Source organism: Bactrocera neohumeralis, chromosome 4 (genome assembly GCF_024586455.1).
Source record: "Bactrocera neohumeralis isolate Rockhampton chromosome 4, APGP_CSIRO_Bneo_wtdbg2-racon-allhic-juicebox.fasta_v2, whole genome shotgun sequence".
NCBI lineage: Eukaryota > Metazoa > Arthropoda > Insecta > Diptera > Tephritidae > Bactrocera > Bactrocera neohumeralis.
This window is the reverse complement of record NC_065921.1, coordinates 50,953,184-50,969,669: the sequence shown is the minus strand read 5'-3', so window position 1 is coordinate 50,969,669 and position 16,486 is coordinate 50,953,184. Positions and strand designations below refer to the sequence as shown.

General features: G+C 31.1%; 1 protein-coding gene across 22 annotated transcripts in view; it reads left to right on the top strand.

Moving 5' to 3' along the window:
• The window catches only part of LOC126754486 (microtubule-actin cross-linking factor 1), a 147,588-nt gene that overhangs the window by 66,463 nt on the left and 64,639 nt on the right, over positions 1-16,486 (top strand). For 8 of the 22 annotated variants that reach the window (XM_050466478.1, XM_050466474.1, XM_050466475.1 and 5 more), the window contains 8 exons: positions 2,129-3,042; positions 3,606-3,974; positions 4,033-4,056; positions 6,547-7,465; positions 10,288-10,918; positions 10,986-11,121; positions 13,096-13,179; positions 15,117-15,338. In XM_050466478.1, the coding sequence (XP_050322435.1) occupies positions 2,129-3,042; positions 3,606-3,974; positions 4,033-4,056; positions 6,547-7,465; positions 10,288-10,918; positions 10,986-11,121; positions 13,096-13,179; positions 15,117-15,338 (3,299 nt within the window). The remainder of the gene's footprint in view (positions 1-2,128; positions 3,043-3,605; positions 3,975-4,032; positions 4,057-6,546; positions 7,466-10,287; positions 10,919-10,985; positions 11,122-13,095; positions 13,180-15,116; positions 15,339-16,486) is intronic. The other 14 variants (XM_050466492.1, XM_050466479.1, XM_050466491.1 and 11 more) reach the window with 5 other exon arrangements.

Here is a 16,486-nt window from a genome sequence, read left to right as displayed (position 1 = left end):
CCCGATTAGAGAATACGGATAGAGAATGTCGGTCCGGATTACAAGGGACATAATAGAAATTTTGAATTTTTTAACCCTGTCCGGATTACAGTGGAAGCCGGATTAGGCCGTGTCCGGATTAGCGAGCCTCTACTGTAGTTGTCAAAAAAGTCTTGCGGTATTTTTTTTGAATTTTTCTTTTTTTATTGGAATTAAAATGAATTTTTGATGACTCATGCCCAGTTCTTGACCGATGCTACGGCTGCTACTATGCCGGTCTCTTTCGACCAATTCAGCGATTTTATCGCAATTTTCGACGACAGACCTTCCGGAGCGTGGCGCATCTTCGACCACCCCTACACCAGAACGAAAACGTTGAAACCATCGTTGTGCGGTGGAAATAGAAACTGTATCGGTTCCATAAACTGCACAAATTTTATTGGCGGCTTGAGATGCATTTTTGCCTTTATCGTAGTAGTACTGTAAAATATGCCGTATTTTCTCTTTATATTTTTATAACTACTAGGATTTTCGTACATCCGGCTGACTTTGCTCCATATATGTAATTGGTGATTGTATGTGACGTACCTTAATGAAACCCTGGAAACATTTTTTTGATTTATGGCATGATAATAATTATTAGATAAAATCGGGTCGATACTACTCCAACTCCTTTATGCTACGTATAATTATTTTCGTTTCCTGAAAAATCGTATGCCGAATTTGTCGGTCGGTGTATTAGTATAATCCATGTGTATGTAAATCGATGTACTTTGCAGTAGCTATGTGTTGTTATTATAATAATAATTTTTTTTTTCTTAAAACCTATAATGTGTTTATTTTATATAATTTTTACAAACATAATTTTTGAGCAAATGCTAATGATTTGAAAAATAATTTTTGTATTTATGTATTCTAAAATAAACAGATCCTATGTCCATCCTCTGATTCTAAGCAACCTTCTGAACAATTTTCCGCCTAATCGGATCGGCCATTCTTGAGTTATAAATAGAGTAACTAACACGACTTTCTTTTATATACAATCGATTCTGTAATCAACATGATTTGATGTAATTCTAAGTAATTCTAACCTACCTTTGGTCTGCATGTTCAGTTACTTTTGCTCGCAAAATCTATAGAAGAAAATTTTTTAGAATGATTAAAAAAGAGATAACTTATTTTTTTTAACTAAATATAATTATATATCATAACAGTACTTGATATAAGTTCTAATGAATATTTTTTACGATATGTCATTTTTTTAATTGAAATAATCTGAATTGCTCAATATAAGTCACAATATGGTAAATTGTGTAACCGTGCACTTGAGTAGCATATGCACCCAGGAATTCCCTTCGCTTTGCTGAAAATTAAAACAATTTTTAGGTCCAGTTAATATTTATTGTCCATTTTCATACTTAAATTGGTCAAGTAACTTAAAAGCATCGATTTATCACTTGTTCCGTAAGAAATTTTTATTTAAATAAATTTGTATATGTATGTATAATTAAGACCATAAATTGTGTATGTTGCCATTCACTTCAGATAAAATTTTTAAAATAGGTAAAGTTAGGGTCGAAAAATGTCTTTATAACCAATTACCAATCATATTTAGATTACAAAATATTCGGAGCATAACACGTCTATTGCAAAAGGTTTGTGTATTATACGTGTAGTTGTCGGTATACCTGCTGTGGTATTGCAACAGAATTTCTCTTTGCGGAAAGATACTTAACCCAATGTATACTTGAGAACGCAGTCCGAGTTTATATTTTTCGGAAACTCTGCTCAGCATGCAGAATTTTTTTACATCAATCGGAAAATGAAATGCCAAAAAATGGAAAACAATGAAGTTCAGTAGAATTATTCGTCCATCGTGAAATTACTAAAATTTCTTCAAGATGAGTTTCCCGATTTTGATGTTTCGAAATAGTACTTCATCAAGGGTTGATTCATCGTAATTTATAATATACACACTGATTGAATTGATATAGGTAGTCGATATCCTCTTATAATGTAAATTTTGGAATATCCCGCCATTATATGAATCGACATATTTATCTATTATATTATTTGAAAACAATATTTAATATTTTATAATACAAAATAAAATTTAAAAAACATTTATCTTTAATTATTTTATTTATAGATGTTGATACAAATGAACCTGATGAAAAATCTCTCATTACTTATATATCATCCCTATACGATGTATTTCCGGAACCTCCGTCGATACATCCCTTATTCGACATGGAGTCACAGCGGCGTGTGCATGAGTATCGAGATCTAGCTCACCAATTTATATATTGGTGTCGTGAAAAAACCGCTTATTTGCAAGAGCGATCCATTCCCCCAACAGTGATTGAAATTAAGCGACTATTAAACGATTTACATTGTTTCCGCAATGAAGAAGTGCTAGCGCGTAAAAATGAAAAACAAAAACTGATACAAATATATAACGAATTAGAGCGTTACTTTGAAAGCATAGGTGAAATTGATGTTGAAGCTGATCTTCGCCCTGAAGCTATAGAAAAAGCATGGTATCGTATGCAATCAGCGCTATCTGATCGCGAGCTTATATTACAACAGGAGCTTGAAAGATTAGAGCGCCTACAACGACTTGCAGACAAAGTGCAAAGGGAAATTAAGCATAGTGAACTTAAAATAACAGATTTGGAGGCACTTATAAATGAAGAATCTCGACGTATTGAACGCTTACATCCAATTGATGCTAAAAATGTTGTCGAATCCTTAGAAACAGAAATACGCCATTTAGAAGAACCCCTTCAGAATATGCATCAAGATTGCCTTGTCCTTAATGAAGGTCGCTACACCAATGGTGCTGAGTTATTAAGTAAAGTAAACAAATTACGTGAACGATGGACGAATCTTCGGACCCTTTTCAACTCAAATTTAGTACAAAAGCTTACCGGATTGAAATATCCAGTACATGAGACGACTGTAACAAGACAAACTCGCACGATAATTGAATCGCGACAGATTGAAACGAATTCCCATTTCCGTGATTTACAGGATCACATAGAATGGTGTCAATTAAAATTGGTAAGTGTATCATAAACTAACATTAACGGTTAAATTATTATAAGCGTTTTTTTCTGAAAAAGTTTCTTGTGCTATCGAAAATATAATTTTAATAAAATTTTTATATTTAAAAAAACGTGTTACAAAATTTGTTCCGCTATTTGGTTATTTAATGTACGATTACAAAATCTTATTTATCGTCGACGGGTCGTACAACAGCTAGCGATTTGAATCAATTACATATTATTAGCTGTGTATTTGAATGACTTCAAAACTGGAATATTTTTGAGTGTTGTCAGGTTTTATCTGACCCTAATTTTATAAGACGAATGATATTTTGAGTTTGCCGGCTTCATCATATTGCATATGTAACAATATCTGATGAGATCTCCTTACATACGAAGGGCGTTACAACCATTCGAATGTTTACAGTCAATTATTAAGATGTGTATTACGATTTAGACATATAATATTTATAAATAAGCTGTATAATAACATTAATACATAACCTGGTAATGTTTCTATATTATGCGTTTGATATTCCTATTCTAAATAAACATGTTATGCTATATTGTGTATTTTAGAAACAGCTCCATGCAGCAGATTATGGCTCAGATCTACCATCAGTTAAAGATGAATACAGAAGACAGCAAGAAGATCATAAAATAATTGACCAATTCCATTCCAACATTTTAAACGACGAACGCAAACAAACAAAATTTTCTGGGGATGAATTAAAACTTTACCAGCAACGCCTTAATCATCTACAAAAATTATATACAGAACTGCTCACCACTTCAACAAAACGGCTTTCGGATCTTGACTCTCTTCAAAATTTCCTAGCCGAAGCTTCCGCAGAATTACAATGGCTAAATGAAAAAGAACTTGTTGAAATTACTAGAGATTGGACAGACAAGCACTTGGACTTAACGTCGGTCCATCGTTATTATGAGGTAAGATATTTGAATAAACGCAATTGCTATTTAATTTTTCGCTTTTACATTATGCAAGCGGATGTTTGGAAGCGGAAACGAGGTAAGATAATTATGGAGATTTTACATTTTTTCTATTTTAAATGCAAAATACGGTTTTATTTTTTGTAGCGTAAAACTAATTTTATTCTGAAAACACATTTCGAGTGTTTGTAAAAATAATTTGCTGTCTAATTTTTTATACCCATCTTGTTTTGTGTTTTGCATAAATATTTAATTCATTTTGCAACTTCGTTTTGTGCTATAAGTGCTCAGGATCAAGGGTTTGAATCGATGGAGTTTCCAAGACAATCCAAGCTGTAAGTCCCTAAATCGTTAAATGTATTGGCTAAGTAAAAACTTCGAACTGAATAGGATCATATACACCAGGAAGGTTGTAGGATCCATATAAGAATAATTGAGGGTATTCCATCAACCCTAAAAAGCAGCCCCAAATCATTTGACTTTGAGTAAATTTAACTTTCTTTACTACACAATTTCCCTGGAACTTTTTACCCCTGAACCGCACATGTAAAGCAAATTTTGTGAGCTTAGCAAATTAAATTTGCTTTTTTGTCAGACCACATAATCTGTTGCCAATAACTTTTATCCCAATTTTGACACCTTTTAGACCCAAGAAGTCGTGCAGCCTTCTTTTTTTGTGTTAATAGTAGATTTTTGGCAAGTCGTCTTCAATATAAACACACATCTCTAAGCCGTCGGTGTACGGTTTCGACACTTAGAAAGTTCACTTTTAAAGTAGTCGCTTAAACATTGATCTCTTTTTACGCTCCAACACATCACTATTCTGTTGTGATATTATAAATGCCTTGCCGGTTCAAAATGAAATGGAATTTGTCCGAGAAAAAAATCATTTTTCATTAAGAACAGTAAATATAATCCAGATATTTAAACAACAACTCTACTGTTCTTAGCCAGTAGCTATGTGTTGTTATTTAATTTTTTTTTTTTTTTAACTATAAAAATATTCAAATGATTTTTACATAAATTTTGTACAAATTTGAATTGATTTGAAAAAATATAATTTTTTTTTATTTATGAAATCGTATGATTATTAGCATAAAAAGACAAAGTATTCTATGTCCAACCCTTGTTTCTAAGCTAGCTCCCACCTAATTTTCAGCCAAATCGGGTTATCAGCCGTTCTTGGGCCATAAATAGCGTAACTAACATGATTTTTATATATACATATATACATACATACTTGTAAATATAAATGCAATATATGTATTCTTAAATTAAATGTTATTAAGACATTTGTATCAAAGGATATTTGTATTTTGTATTTTGAAAGAATATATCAACTTCAATTATGAGAGACAAATACTATATTCGTCCTCATAACTTACCAGTATTACTTGATTTATAGTATTTTAACAGATTATGTCACCAGTTAAATAGGTAAATAAAATAACTTGAGTTACTTTTGTAATAATTTTCAAATATAAATTGTAAATTACATTAATAGCTGAAATGTACTGATATTTAAAGAACGCCACATTGGTATGCTATCCGTATTCGACTAATATATCCTGAGGGATTAAAAAAAATGTGTGTTTATATCACAAATCAATCTAAACATTTATAGCATAGACAGACGACAGCGTTAATTTAGATTAACTTCATTAATGAACTGCTTTAAATCGGATTAATTCAGGAAATAGGGAACTCCCATTTAATTCTCAAAATTGTAGAGAATTAGCTGCATTTTCGTTGGCAACATTGTTAAAAATTTTTAATTTTATCTACTGTGAATTAAAATCAAGCGATACTCACAGCTATTTTTCAAATTTTCAATAATAAAACAAGAAGTTTTATGTTATAAAAATAAAGAGTTGAGATCTTCTGTCCATTTTCATTGAAAATATTATAAAAATGACAATCAGTTGTTTACGAGACTGTCACCTACAAAGTTGGATCTGATTAAGAGCGCAGTTAATCCGGATTAACGCTGCCGTCTGTTAAGGTCATTAAAGTGCTCTCCAGTGAAACTGAAAGAACATATTTGTGCATATTTGTGGCCACAAAATATTTTGAGATATGGTATGTACGTAGGTTGACTTTTATATTTCAGGATTCGAGAACAAAACAAATTTTAATCATCGAAAATTGATTTATTGTTTTGCTGAATATTATCCATTAAGATCTAATACTTTTGAGCGCGTTGAGTAAATTCTCTCTGCGCCTCTTCAGGTTTGTAAAAATGTTTACCTTAGTTTATTTTCTACGAACGAGAATAGTAAGTTATTTACCAAGTCACGAATATTTTAAGTTACTGTAAACAAAACAAATAGCGCTCGTATATCAAAAACTTCTGAGAATGCATACCATAAAAAATGTCAAACTTTACGATTTGTGAATTTCCAGATTGTCAAATTCCGAAATATAAAAGGTAACCTACGTATGATAAATTAGCATTTGTGTGGATGAGGGAAATAAGTTTAGAATAATTTTTGGGATAACTGTTGTTTGTGCCTTCAGTAGTGCCATGATTCCTTAATTTTACTATTACTATTCTTTTTTATTTGTTCAGAATTTAATGACAGAATTGGAAAAACGCGAAATACAATTTGCCACTATACTTGATCGAGGGGAATCGCTTCTCAACCAACAACATCCTGCTTCCAAATGTATTGAGGCTCATTTAACTGTTTTGCAACAGCAGTGGGCATGGCTTCTGCAATTGACTTTATGTTTAGAGGTTCACCTTAAACATGCTACTGAATATCATCAATTTTTCACCGAAATAAAAGACGCTGAACAATGGCTCATTAAACGTGATGATGTTCTTAACAGTAAATACTCTCAATCGGATTTTAGTTTGGATCAAGGTGAAAATCTTTTACGTGGAATGCAGGATTTGAGAGAAGAGTTGAATACATTTGGTGAAACTGTATCCAATCTTCAGCAGCGTGCATTGTTTGTTATTCCACTAAACAAACGACGCCAACCAGTGAACAATCCATATACAATTCAAGCAATTTGTGCATACAAGCAACAAGGCCACATTCAGATAGAAAAAGGAGAAAAATGTTTACTTTTAGATAATTCTGGACGTGTTAAATGGAGAATACGATCATCTACTGGTCAGGAAGCCTCTATTCCAAGTGCTTGTTTGCTAATACCGCCACCAGATCAAGAAGCGGTGGAAGCCGCTGAACGCTTAAAACGATTATTTGATCGCACAGTCAATTTATGGCAGAAAAAACACCTGAGACTTCGTCAAAATATGATTTTTGCTACCATACGTGTTGTAAAAAGTTGGGACTTTGATCAATTTTTGGCCATGGGGTCAGATCAGCGATCCGCTATACGCAGGGCGTTAAATGAAGACGCGGAAAAGTTACTTAGTGAAGGTGATTCAAATGATCCGCAGCTAAGACGTCTAAGGAGAGAAATGGATGAAGTAAACCGTTTATTTGATGAATTTGAAAAGCGTGCCAATGCAGAAGGTAAGATTTCTATTTAATTTTTTATTTATTTATTCCTTTTTGATAACTCACGCCGTTCTAATACTGTTTTCAGTTATGATAAGTAATTAAATATATCTTTTAATAATTTTTGCATTACATCATCATTTTAATTCATGGGCATAATTGCAATTCAAAATCCATATACATATCGGACAAAACATTTGCAACTGAAATACGAGTATGATAATGAAAATACTGTCGATTACACAGAAAAGAATTGCCGGGGACTTATTATTTTAATTTTATTTTAAATATTGAATGTTAATTAAGTTAAACAAAGCAAATTAATAACATTTTTCAGTTTATTTGTTTAATATATGTAAAAATCGATATAAAATCTACATATATTCAATAAGACAAAACAATTGCAACTCAAAGAAAACGGTTCACTATTTTTAATAAAATAAAAGAAAAACTTAGTATTTTGTAGAAAACTCATTACTCTCAATAACTGCTTTGCATCGCAGCGCCATTGAAGCTATAAGGTTATCCACTAAGATTTGGGGTATATTTCTCCATGCCTCCTGGGCCTTTTGAAAAAACTGATCAGTATTTGGCACATTACTACGATCAATTCTTTTTTTTTTATAATTTCCCATAAATTTTATATGGGATGAAGGCCTGGAGATTGTGGAGGCCACTCCATTGCATCCACTTTATTCCTCTGTAAGCACGATTTTAGGACCTCTGCAATATGCTTCGGGTCGTTGCCCTGGTGGAAGACCCACTTAAGTGGCATTTCCCAATCGGCATGTGGCAACATTACGGATTCCATAATGTCTCTGTAAACGTACCGATCCATATTACCATTAATACGCTTTAGCGGCCCCAAACCAGAAGCAGAAAAGCATCCCCAGTTCATAACATAGCAACTATGTTTGACTGTTATTAGACAATAGAAATTTTTGAGAGGCTTGTTTCATGGGCGTTGAATGAAACTCACGCCATCACTTTCTACCAAATTAAATTTGGACTCATCACTAAAAAGAAGAGTTTCCCACTTGCTTATTGGCCATTCTAGATGATTTTTAGCGAACACAATCGTTTTAGTTGGTTACGTTTGCTAATAAGCGGTTTCTTCGCTGGTCGGTAACTGTGTAAATCAGCGTTATTTACGCTATGAGCGACCGTTCTTAAGAAGATTGGTAACCCAAGCTCCTTTACCAATTGCGAAGCGCTTTAAAATGGATATTTTTTACCTCTCTTACAATTGAGATGTCAGTTTTTCTTGGTCGGTGTCCACGATGCACTATTTCGACAGTTTTATTCCTAATAAAGTTCGAAATTATTCGTAAGTTTGATGACTTGTGAATTCTGTACTTTATAGAAATTGCTTTTTGAGAATTTCCGTTATTATAATCATCAATAACACGTGCTCGGAATGCTTCACCGAATTTATTTAGAGCCATTACTTTTTTTTGTAAAAAAATTTAAAATAAAAATGTGTTTTCGCAAAAATTCAGAACAGAAATTATGCTCAGTAAATGTTTTAATTAATTCAAACTCAATACCGTTAGAAAAATAAACAAGCAAAGGAAAGGAGAAAATAAAAGGAGAAAACAGAGTTGCAATTGTTTTGTCGCGGCGAATGGGCATACATTTGAAAATGTTTTCAAATATAACCGGCAAAATAAAAAAAGATCGCTATAAACATTGCAAAATATGTAAATTCAATGCTGTAAATCTAAAAACAAGAAACAAAAAGCAATTCGAAGGAAAAATGGCAGTGTAAGACAAAAAAAATCTAGAACTTCGCTCTAGTTGCAAATGCTTTGTCCGATACTGTATATGTGTACCACCAGTACAAAAAAATTAATAAAATAATAACATGTCTCATTTTATTCTACTAATTGATTTCGGGGACATTTAGAGTATAAATTGTTAAAAATGCCATACCGTCTTTGTGTCTAAGTTGGAAATAAATCAACCGTACTGAACATTTAATAAACATTTTGTAAAGATGAGGGCGTATGACCAAGTTTGAGAAATGCTGCCAAATATATTTTAGATTTCGATTGGTCAAATACGTATTGGACTATAATTGAATTAATTGGTTCTTTTATATTGTTACATCGTTTCCACACAGTTGAAACCAGTAAAGCTATTAAGTGTAGAGAGGGTTGACAGTTATGCATATATGGTAGATAGTTATGCTTAAAACATTTTTTTTTATGATTTTAGGTTCGTTTCTATCACTATCACTAGTTAGCAAAGTTTCTGCTGGAAATCTTAATCCAAAAAATGAGCGAAGAGAGTAAAAGTTGGGAGCGTATAAATAAGATAGAGCTGCTAGTGAAATTTCTGTTAACAGGAAGCTACTGCCATGTAAAGAAACACCTGTTAAACACATGTCTAAACAAGCGATATTTGACTCGTTTGCTTTTATTTTGTTGATAGTTTTGAGTTGTGAAAATAAAAATTCGATTGATTAATTTTCAAGTGGTGATAATGATATGATTAACAAAAACTAGATAGTTTCTGCTAGGTTCTGTTTATTTACATCTTCGTTGTGCCACTCAATGTAAGAGTAACTTGTCAATTATTTTTCTTCGTAATCTTCTTCTTCCCGATAGCTAGCAGCAAATAGAACTGCAGAAGCAAACTTTTTGTATGACGTAGAGTTTTACAGTTATTATACATTTACAGTAATAACAGTTTAAGTTTATTAGATTTACTTTTATCTATTTGTCAGTTGATTAACACATTTACTGCAGTCATGAAGCACTTCTTTCATAAGAAAAATTATAAAGGTTCAATATTACTAAATTTTTGTAAATAAATATTTTATAATTCTGTTTCAGAGGAAAGCAAACAAGCAAGCCGAATTTTCACTGAAGAATGTATAAGTATTAAATCCAAGTTGGAAGATATGGCTCGCGAATTAGATCAAATTATATTAGCACCTTTACCACGTGACTTGGATTCTTTAGAACATGTACAGGAAATTCGGCAGGATTATGAACGTCGTCTAAAACAACTTGATCCCGAAATAGAACATCTTCAAAATACTTTTAGAAATATTCCACTCAAAACGCCTGCTCTGAAAAAGAGTCTCGATAATTTGCTAGAACTTTGGAATGAATTACATACTCAAAGCGATTTACATAAGGACCGTTTGAAGTTATTAGATATATCTCTTATGGGATTAGAAGAAAATGAAAACTTTATTTCAGACATTGAAAGCAAATTGGCTGCTAATTCCGCTTTACCATCTTCTGCTGAAGGTCTTCAAAGAGTGTATAATCAATTGACTGATATTCAAGAACAAATTACCCAACATCAACCACAAATAGATAAAATGAACGATGCAGCTGATCAATTAGGGCGAATGGGAGTTCCAACTAAGGTTTTGACTGATTTAAAGAGTCTTCATACCAATATTGGCAGACTTAATACACGATGGGTAACCATTTGTAATACAATAGCTGAGAGGTAATTAAGAATTATTTTTTTTTTGTTTTTGTTTCAATAACTATATTTATTTTTATTCTATAATTAGAATGCGTTCCTGCGAAGCAGCAATTGGTTTATTGAAAAGTCTCCAATCAGGCATTCAAGTTGAAGAGTCTTGGATAGATGGGCAAACGGAAAAATTATCTGAACTACCGACAGCGACTTCAGCGTATGAATTAGATGTGAGTACATACTAAGAAATTTTAAATTCGTTATTCAAAGTGATGACTTTATGATTAGTTTTACATATGGAAACGCATATATTTTCAATTATTAAATTATCCGATTATTTAAAAAAATCATACCTTAATATGACGAGTCATTGCTTACTGGCTCTGTAATAAATTATATAATTATTAATTATATAATAGCCATAATTTTTTTTTTGAAATTTGTACATGAAGAACTTGGGAAGTTTCAGTTATCATGTTAAATTAGTTTTTGAATAATTTAGCTTAGATACCTATATATGATAGGTTTAGAATTCCTAATTTTATTAGAGTCAACGCAGCATCAACGCTTTGTATTAGGTATATTTAAATTTGGTGTAAATAAATGGCATTTTTTCGTTTTATATTGTCACAATTCACATACCCATATATACATGTTATATTTGTATATGAAAGGAGAGCATACTTTAAATAATTGATTTCTTAATAATAAATTACTTTTTATGTAGATAGAAAAAGCAATATTAGTAATTTTGATTACACCTAACACATTAAAATTTATTGTTTTAGTTTGTATTAACAATGTAAAGTGGTGTAAGGAAATAGTTTCGTAGATATAAAAATAAGCGAATATATATCTTATTTAAAGCCTATGTGCATATGAATGGGAACTTTTGTAATAATCTTTTGAGAAATAATTTCTATACTTAAAAAGCATAATTATTCACAAACAACCACCCTTACCATATGTACATAGGGGCTTATATTTTGTGTATGCATTTTTAACAGTTCGTAAATTTGTAGAGAAATTAGAAATATTTGTTGTCTGTCAAAGTACAGTAATTGTATAAGTACCTTACTACAAGGAGGTAGTATCACAATTATCGTACTTGTCCTTCTGTAAATATTTATACATTCAATATTTTAAATATTTTTTCAAAAGCAGTTTAGAAATTTATATAAACTTACTACGATATATTCAACACCGTACGCTTGCGTTACTAAATACATATATACATGTATACAAATGTGTTAAATATTTTAGATAAAAAGAAATTACTTTTAATTTTAATAACGTTTGTCACCGGATATCTATATGTTATTAGTATAAATTGTCCTACGCTGCGATCGTTGGGGGGTACTTCTACCTATTTTGAACTACCTACTTATAATTGAGAACATCGTATATGTGTGTGTTATAATGTGTATATAAAGAAAAACATTAAGGCAAAAAATTTGTTGGTTTAAAATGTTTTTTGGCAACATAAATGAAAGTGGTTTTTGCAACATAAATTATCTTCCTTTGAGAGTCTCTAGTTGAATGATTGTCAAGAGATCCAGTTTTTTGTTACAAGCGGTCATACGCTTCAAATCCTTTCGCCATTCACGACTTGCAATACCATGTGCGAGATTGAAGTGGAAAACGCTATTGCATTTTTTGTAATTCGCATATAAATTTTTTGGAATAGCCTGTTAATATATTTAACTACATTTTGACAAGAATTTTTTCAAAACAGTCCTTTTTTGCGATTTGACGTTATTTTCCAAAAAGCAATTGTATGAACCTAAGGCAATGCACGATAAAGTGATCGTAAAAAATCGAAAGTTTTTGCCAACATAGATACACCAGAAAATTTCTCTTCAACACATAGCATTCTACAACACATGTATGACACTTTAACATAATTTTGTCAAATAAACATTTTCTAAAATATTTTATCAATTTATATTATACACATTGTTTGTATGTACATATGTGTATACTCTCTTATAGTTTAAAATTTGTTAGACTTATGGGCGAATAGATATTTACTTTAATTAAACAGATTGAAATGTAGTGACCGATTTATTTTTATTATATTAATATTCATATACACATATAAAAATTATAGAACATAATTTTAAAACAAAAAAACATCAATATAAAAAATAATTCGATTGTACAAATTCCGCTCCAATTATTCAACAATTTGCAAAATTAACCAGAAATTTTTGGAAGCTGCTAAAGAACGAAAACCTAAAATCGAAAATGTGAACGTGGCTGGAGGACGTATAATACGCGAAGCGAAGGTAATATATACTTACAGCGGCTTTTTACATATTTTCTTTCAATCAAAGACAACAAGTTTTTGTTTTAATACAAATAGAAAATACATTTTCTTAATTGCTTTAATTAAAGATAGTACTAAAACATTTTTTAATATTATTGACAAATAATGCATCTCTAATGTCCAACAATTCATCCCAAAAATCTAAAGAGTCAAGTGCCAGCTTTTATTTAATTTTATATGCTTCACACAAAATAAGTATATAACCTAAATTCATCCGTTTATTTTTATCATGATGAGGGTGCCAAAAAAATCTTCCCGAGCAATTTTGATTGATATAGCTTAATTAGTTTAGGTGTGGAGCCATACCCAGTCTGTTTTAATTAAAAACTACATATACCAGTGACTGCGTTTCATTATATCAGTTAAAATTTTTTTTATCTTATAAGGAAGTTTTGTTATGAAACTTTATAGGTGTTTCATTAATAGAATTTTGTGGGCATGGCAATATTTCGATTCTGCCTATTTGCATTATTAACCTTTTTATGGTGCCAAGAAACACAAAGTTTCATAAAGATATCTTTATTTTTACTCAAGTTACAGCTCGCATAGGCGGATGGACCGCTTAAGGGGCACACTTAGTGTAACAACTTAAAAAACGTAGATTTTTGGGATTGAAAAAAGAAACACCGTATCTATTGTTTTGAAAACTCCAGGGTATATTTATACATGTTTCAAGAATACACTGCGAAAATTTTGATATATAAAAAAATTTTGGAGTTATACGAGTTGTTCCCGACGACGCTAAAAAACAGATTTTCCACTGATGCAGTGATTTCGTTTTTCTCCGTGAATGGAACCAAAAACACTTTTTTTTAATTATAGATATTCTCCGCACAATGACTTAAGAAGTTAAATTTTACCCCAAATTTAATCGTTTTTGGCCTGCCAAAACTCGATTTTGATCACATCAAAAAACGATTCAGTCTTTTTACTTTATAATGATCAGATCATTTGTGCTTGAGCTATTGCTGCAGCAAATTCGAAAATTTTTGTTTAAAGTTTAAACGCGTTTTCTTACTTGTGTACCGGATTGAAGTGAGCGGCTACTCTTACAATGACTGTAACTCAAACTATTTGGGTACTGATATTTAATTATAATATGTTATTTAAAGGTCTAACTATCGTTCATATTTCGATTAAAAATTAATTTTTCAAAATTTCACACTAGTTGTGCCCTTTAAGTTATGTCCTTAAAACCCGTCATAAAATAAAGTTGACCTTGCCGTTTCGAAAAAAAAAATATTTGTATTCAAAATATAATTTTTTTATTAATAGTCATTTTGACAGAATATTTTAAAAGCAAAGGGAGCTTTTTCCTTTCTTATCTGTGTTTTGTAAAAACTACAATGGAGTAACAGAGGCAAAGTGCTGGTATTTGGTCATAGTACCTATAGTATGATTTCCATATGCGCGTCTGGTATTAAAAAATGTTTGTTTTTGTCAATAAAATATCCATATAATTGGCATGACACTTCTGGTCGCCTTCATTGGCAGGATTGATCTTGGGTTTCAACATTCTAACAATATGTCAATATGAAAAGAACAATTAAATTTCGAAAATTCACCTCTTGGATAATTAATATATTTAAATTTTTGATTATGCAAAGATCTGAATTTTCTCATTTGTATTCTTTAATTATCCACGTTATCCCTTTCTTAAATTGTAAATTAGTAACATGTTCTTTAATATTCAATATTTGGTTTTTTGTTTCCACATTTAAATTTTCTTGTAAATAATTTGCTAAAATACACATTAAAACTATATAATTTATGAAACTACTAATATTTTTATGCTAACCATGCCCAATATTAATTCTAACATGTTAACTCCAATTTAATTTATAACAAATAACATAAACTGCCAATATGCGGCAACATACTGGATTAAAAAATCAGATATATGATGGTAAATGTAAACGATTTCTGGATTGGATATTAGAAGTATGCCCTTCGTTTTTGCCACCTCGCAGTGATATTCTGCTAATTGAAAACGATCCGGGCGCAGCAGAATATTACCGTAGTTATTTGGCTACATTGAATACAAAGTATAATCGACTACTGGAATTAATTACTCAGCGCATAAGAACTGCCGTAGAAGTAAATGGAATCAATAATTTGGTAAGTTTAAAAAAAAATAGAGCCATGTTTTTTACGCGCCTATGCGTTTACACTTAAACTGTAAAATAACGCAAAATCTTAGACAAACATATGTTAAACATATGTTCAAAAACTCCAAGCATGGTATTAAGATTTTGTTGTGAAAAATCCATTACAAAATTTATGGTATGTAAGCTCCAATTATACAATTGTTGAAATAAACCAGTGGATTTCTAATTTCATACAAACCTTATGCGTGTAAAAAATTCTGGCATAATATATTTATATTGGTTATATTTACCGGAATTCATTTTGATTTAGTAAACCTGAGTGATTTAGCTTTACTAAATATAAAAGTTCATACGAAAAATTCATTATGTTTAAAATTAATTCAAAATCAGGAATTAGGGCAAAAATAAGTATGTGCAAGAATATCGAGCTAAATGAATTTACATACATTCACATAAATCACAAATTTATATACGCGTATAATATTGTATCCCTAATACTTTTAGGATAGTTAACGAAAAATTATAAACAATTAAAAAAATCCGTAAGTAGTTATTTTAAGGGGTCAGTAGGTCTGGCCCGTTTGTTTACATTTTTTCATAGAAACTTTTATTTTACAATAGAACTTTTTTCACAGGCATATCGTGTATAAAAAAATGTTTTCGGAATTTTTTGATGACAACTGTCGGAGAAAGGGCTGGGTGAGTAGATGCGCTTTTTCACTGGCGGACACGATTTCTCATATTTGGATCATCTGAAACACAAAAACCCAATTTATTCTTAAAAAGTACATGAATGGTTATCGTCCCTACTAGAATAATGAACAAAATTTGATAAATAAAAAAGTAATTAACGTTTTTTTTTTTTAATTTGTCCCCATGTTTTTTACATACATAACATTGTCAATAAATTATGAATCTAGTAGGGACGATAGCCAGGTGTTTTGTGAATATTTAAAACAAAATTAAACACATCAGTTGAATAGTTCGACCGAAATCATGTTCGCCAGTTTAAAAAAGTTTGTTTTGAGAAAAACGCGTTTAAAGTTTGAGGTGTGCACTCCGAGCGCTCCGAACGGGGCCTTTTTCGAAACCTTCCAATGGTAAAGTGGGTTTCTAAATTAATTCTAAGGGTAGAAGGCAACAGAAAATGCAAAAACA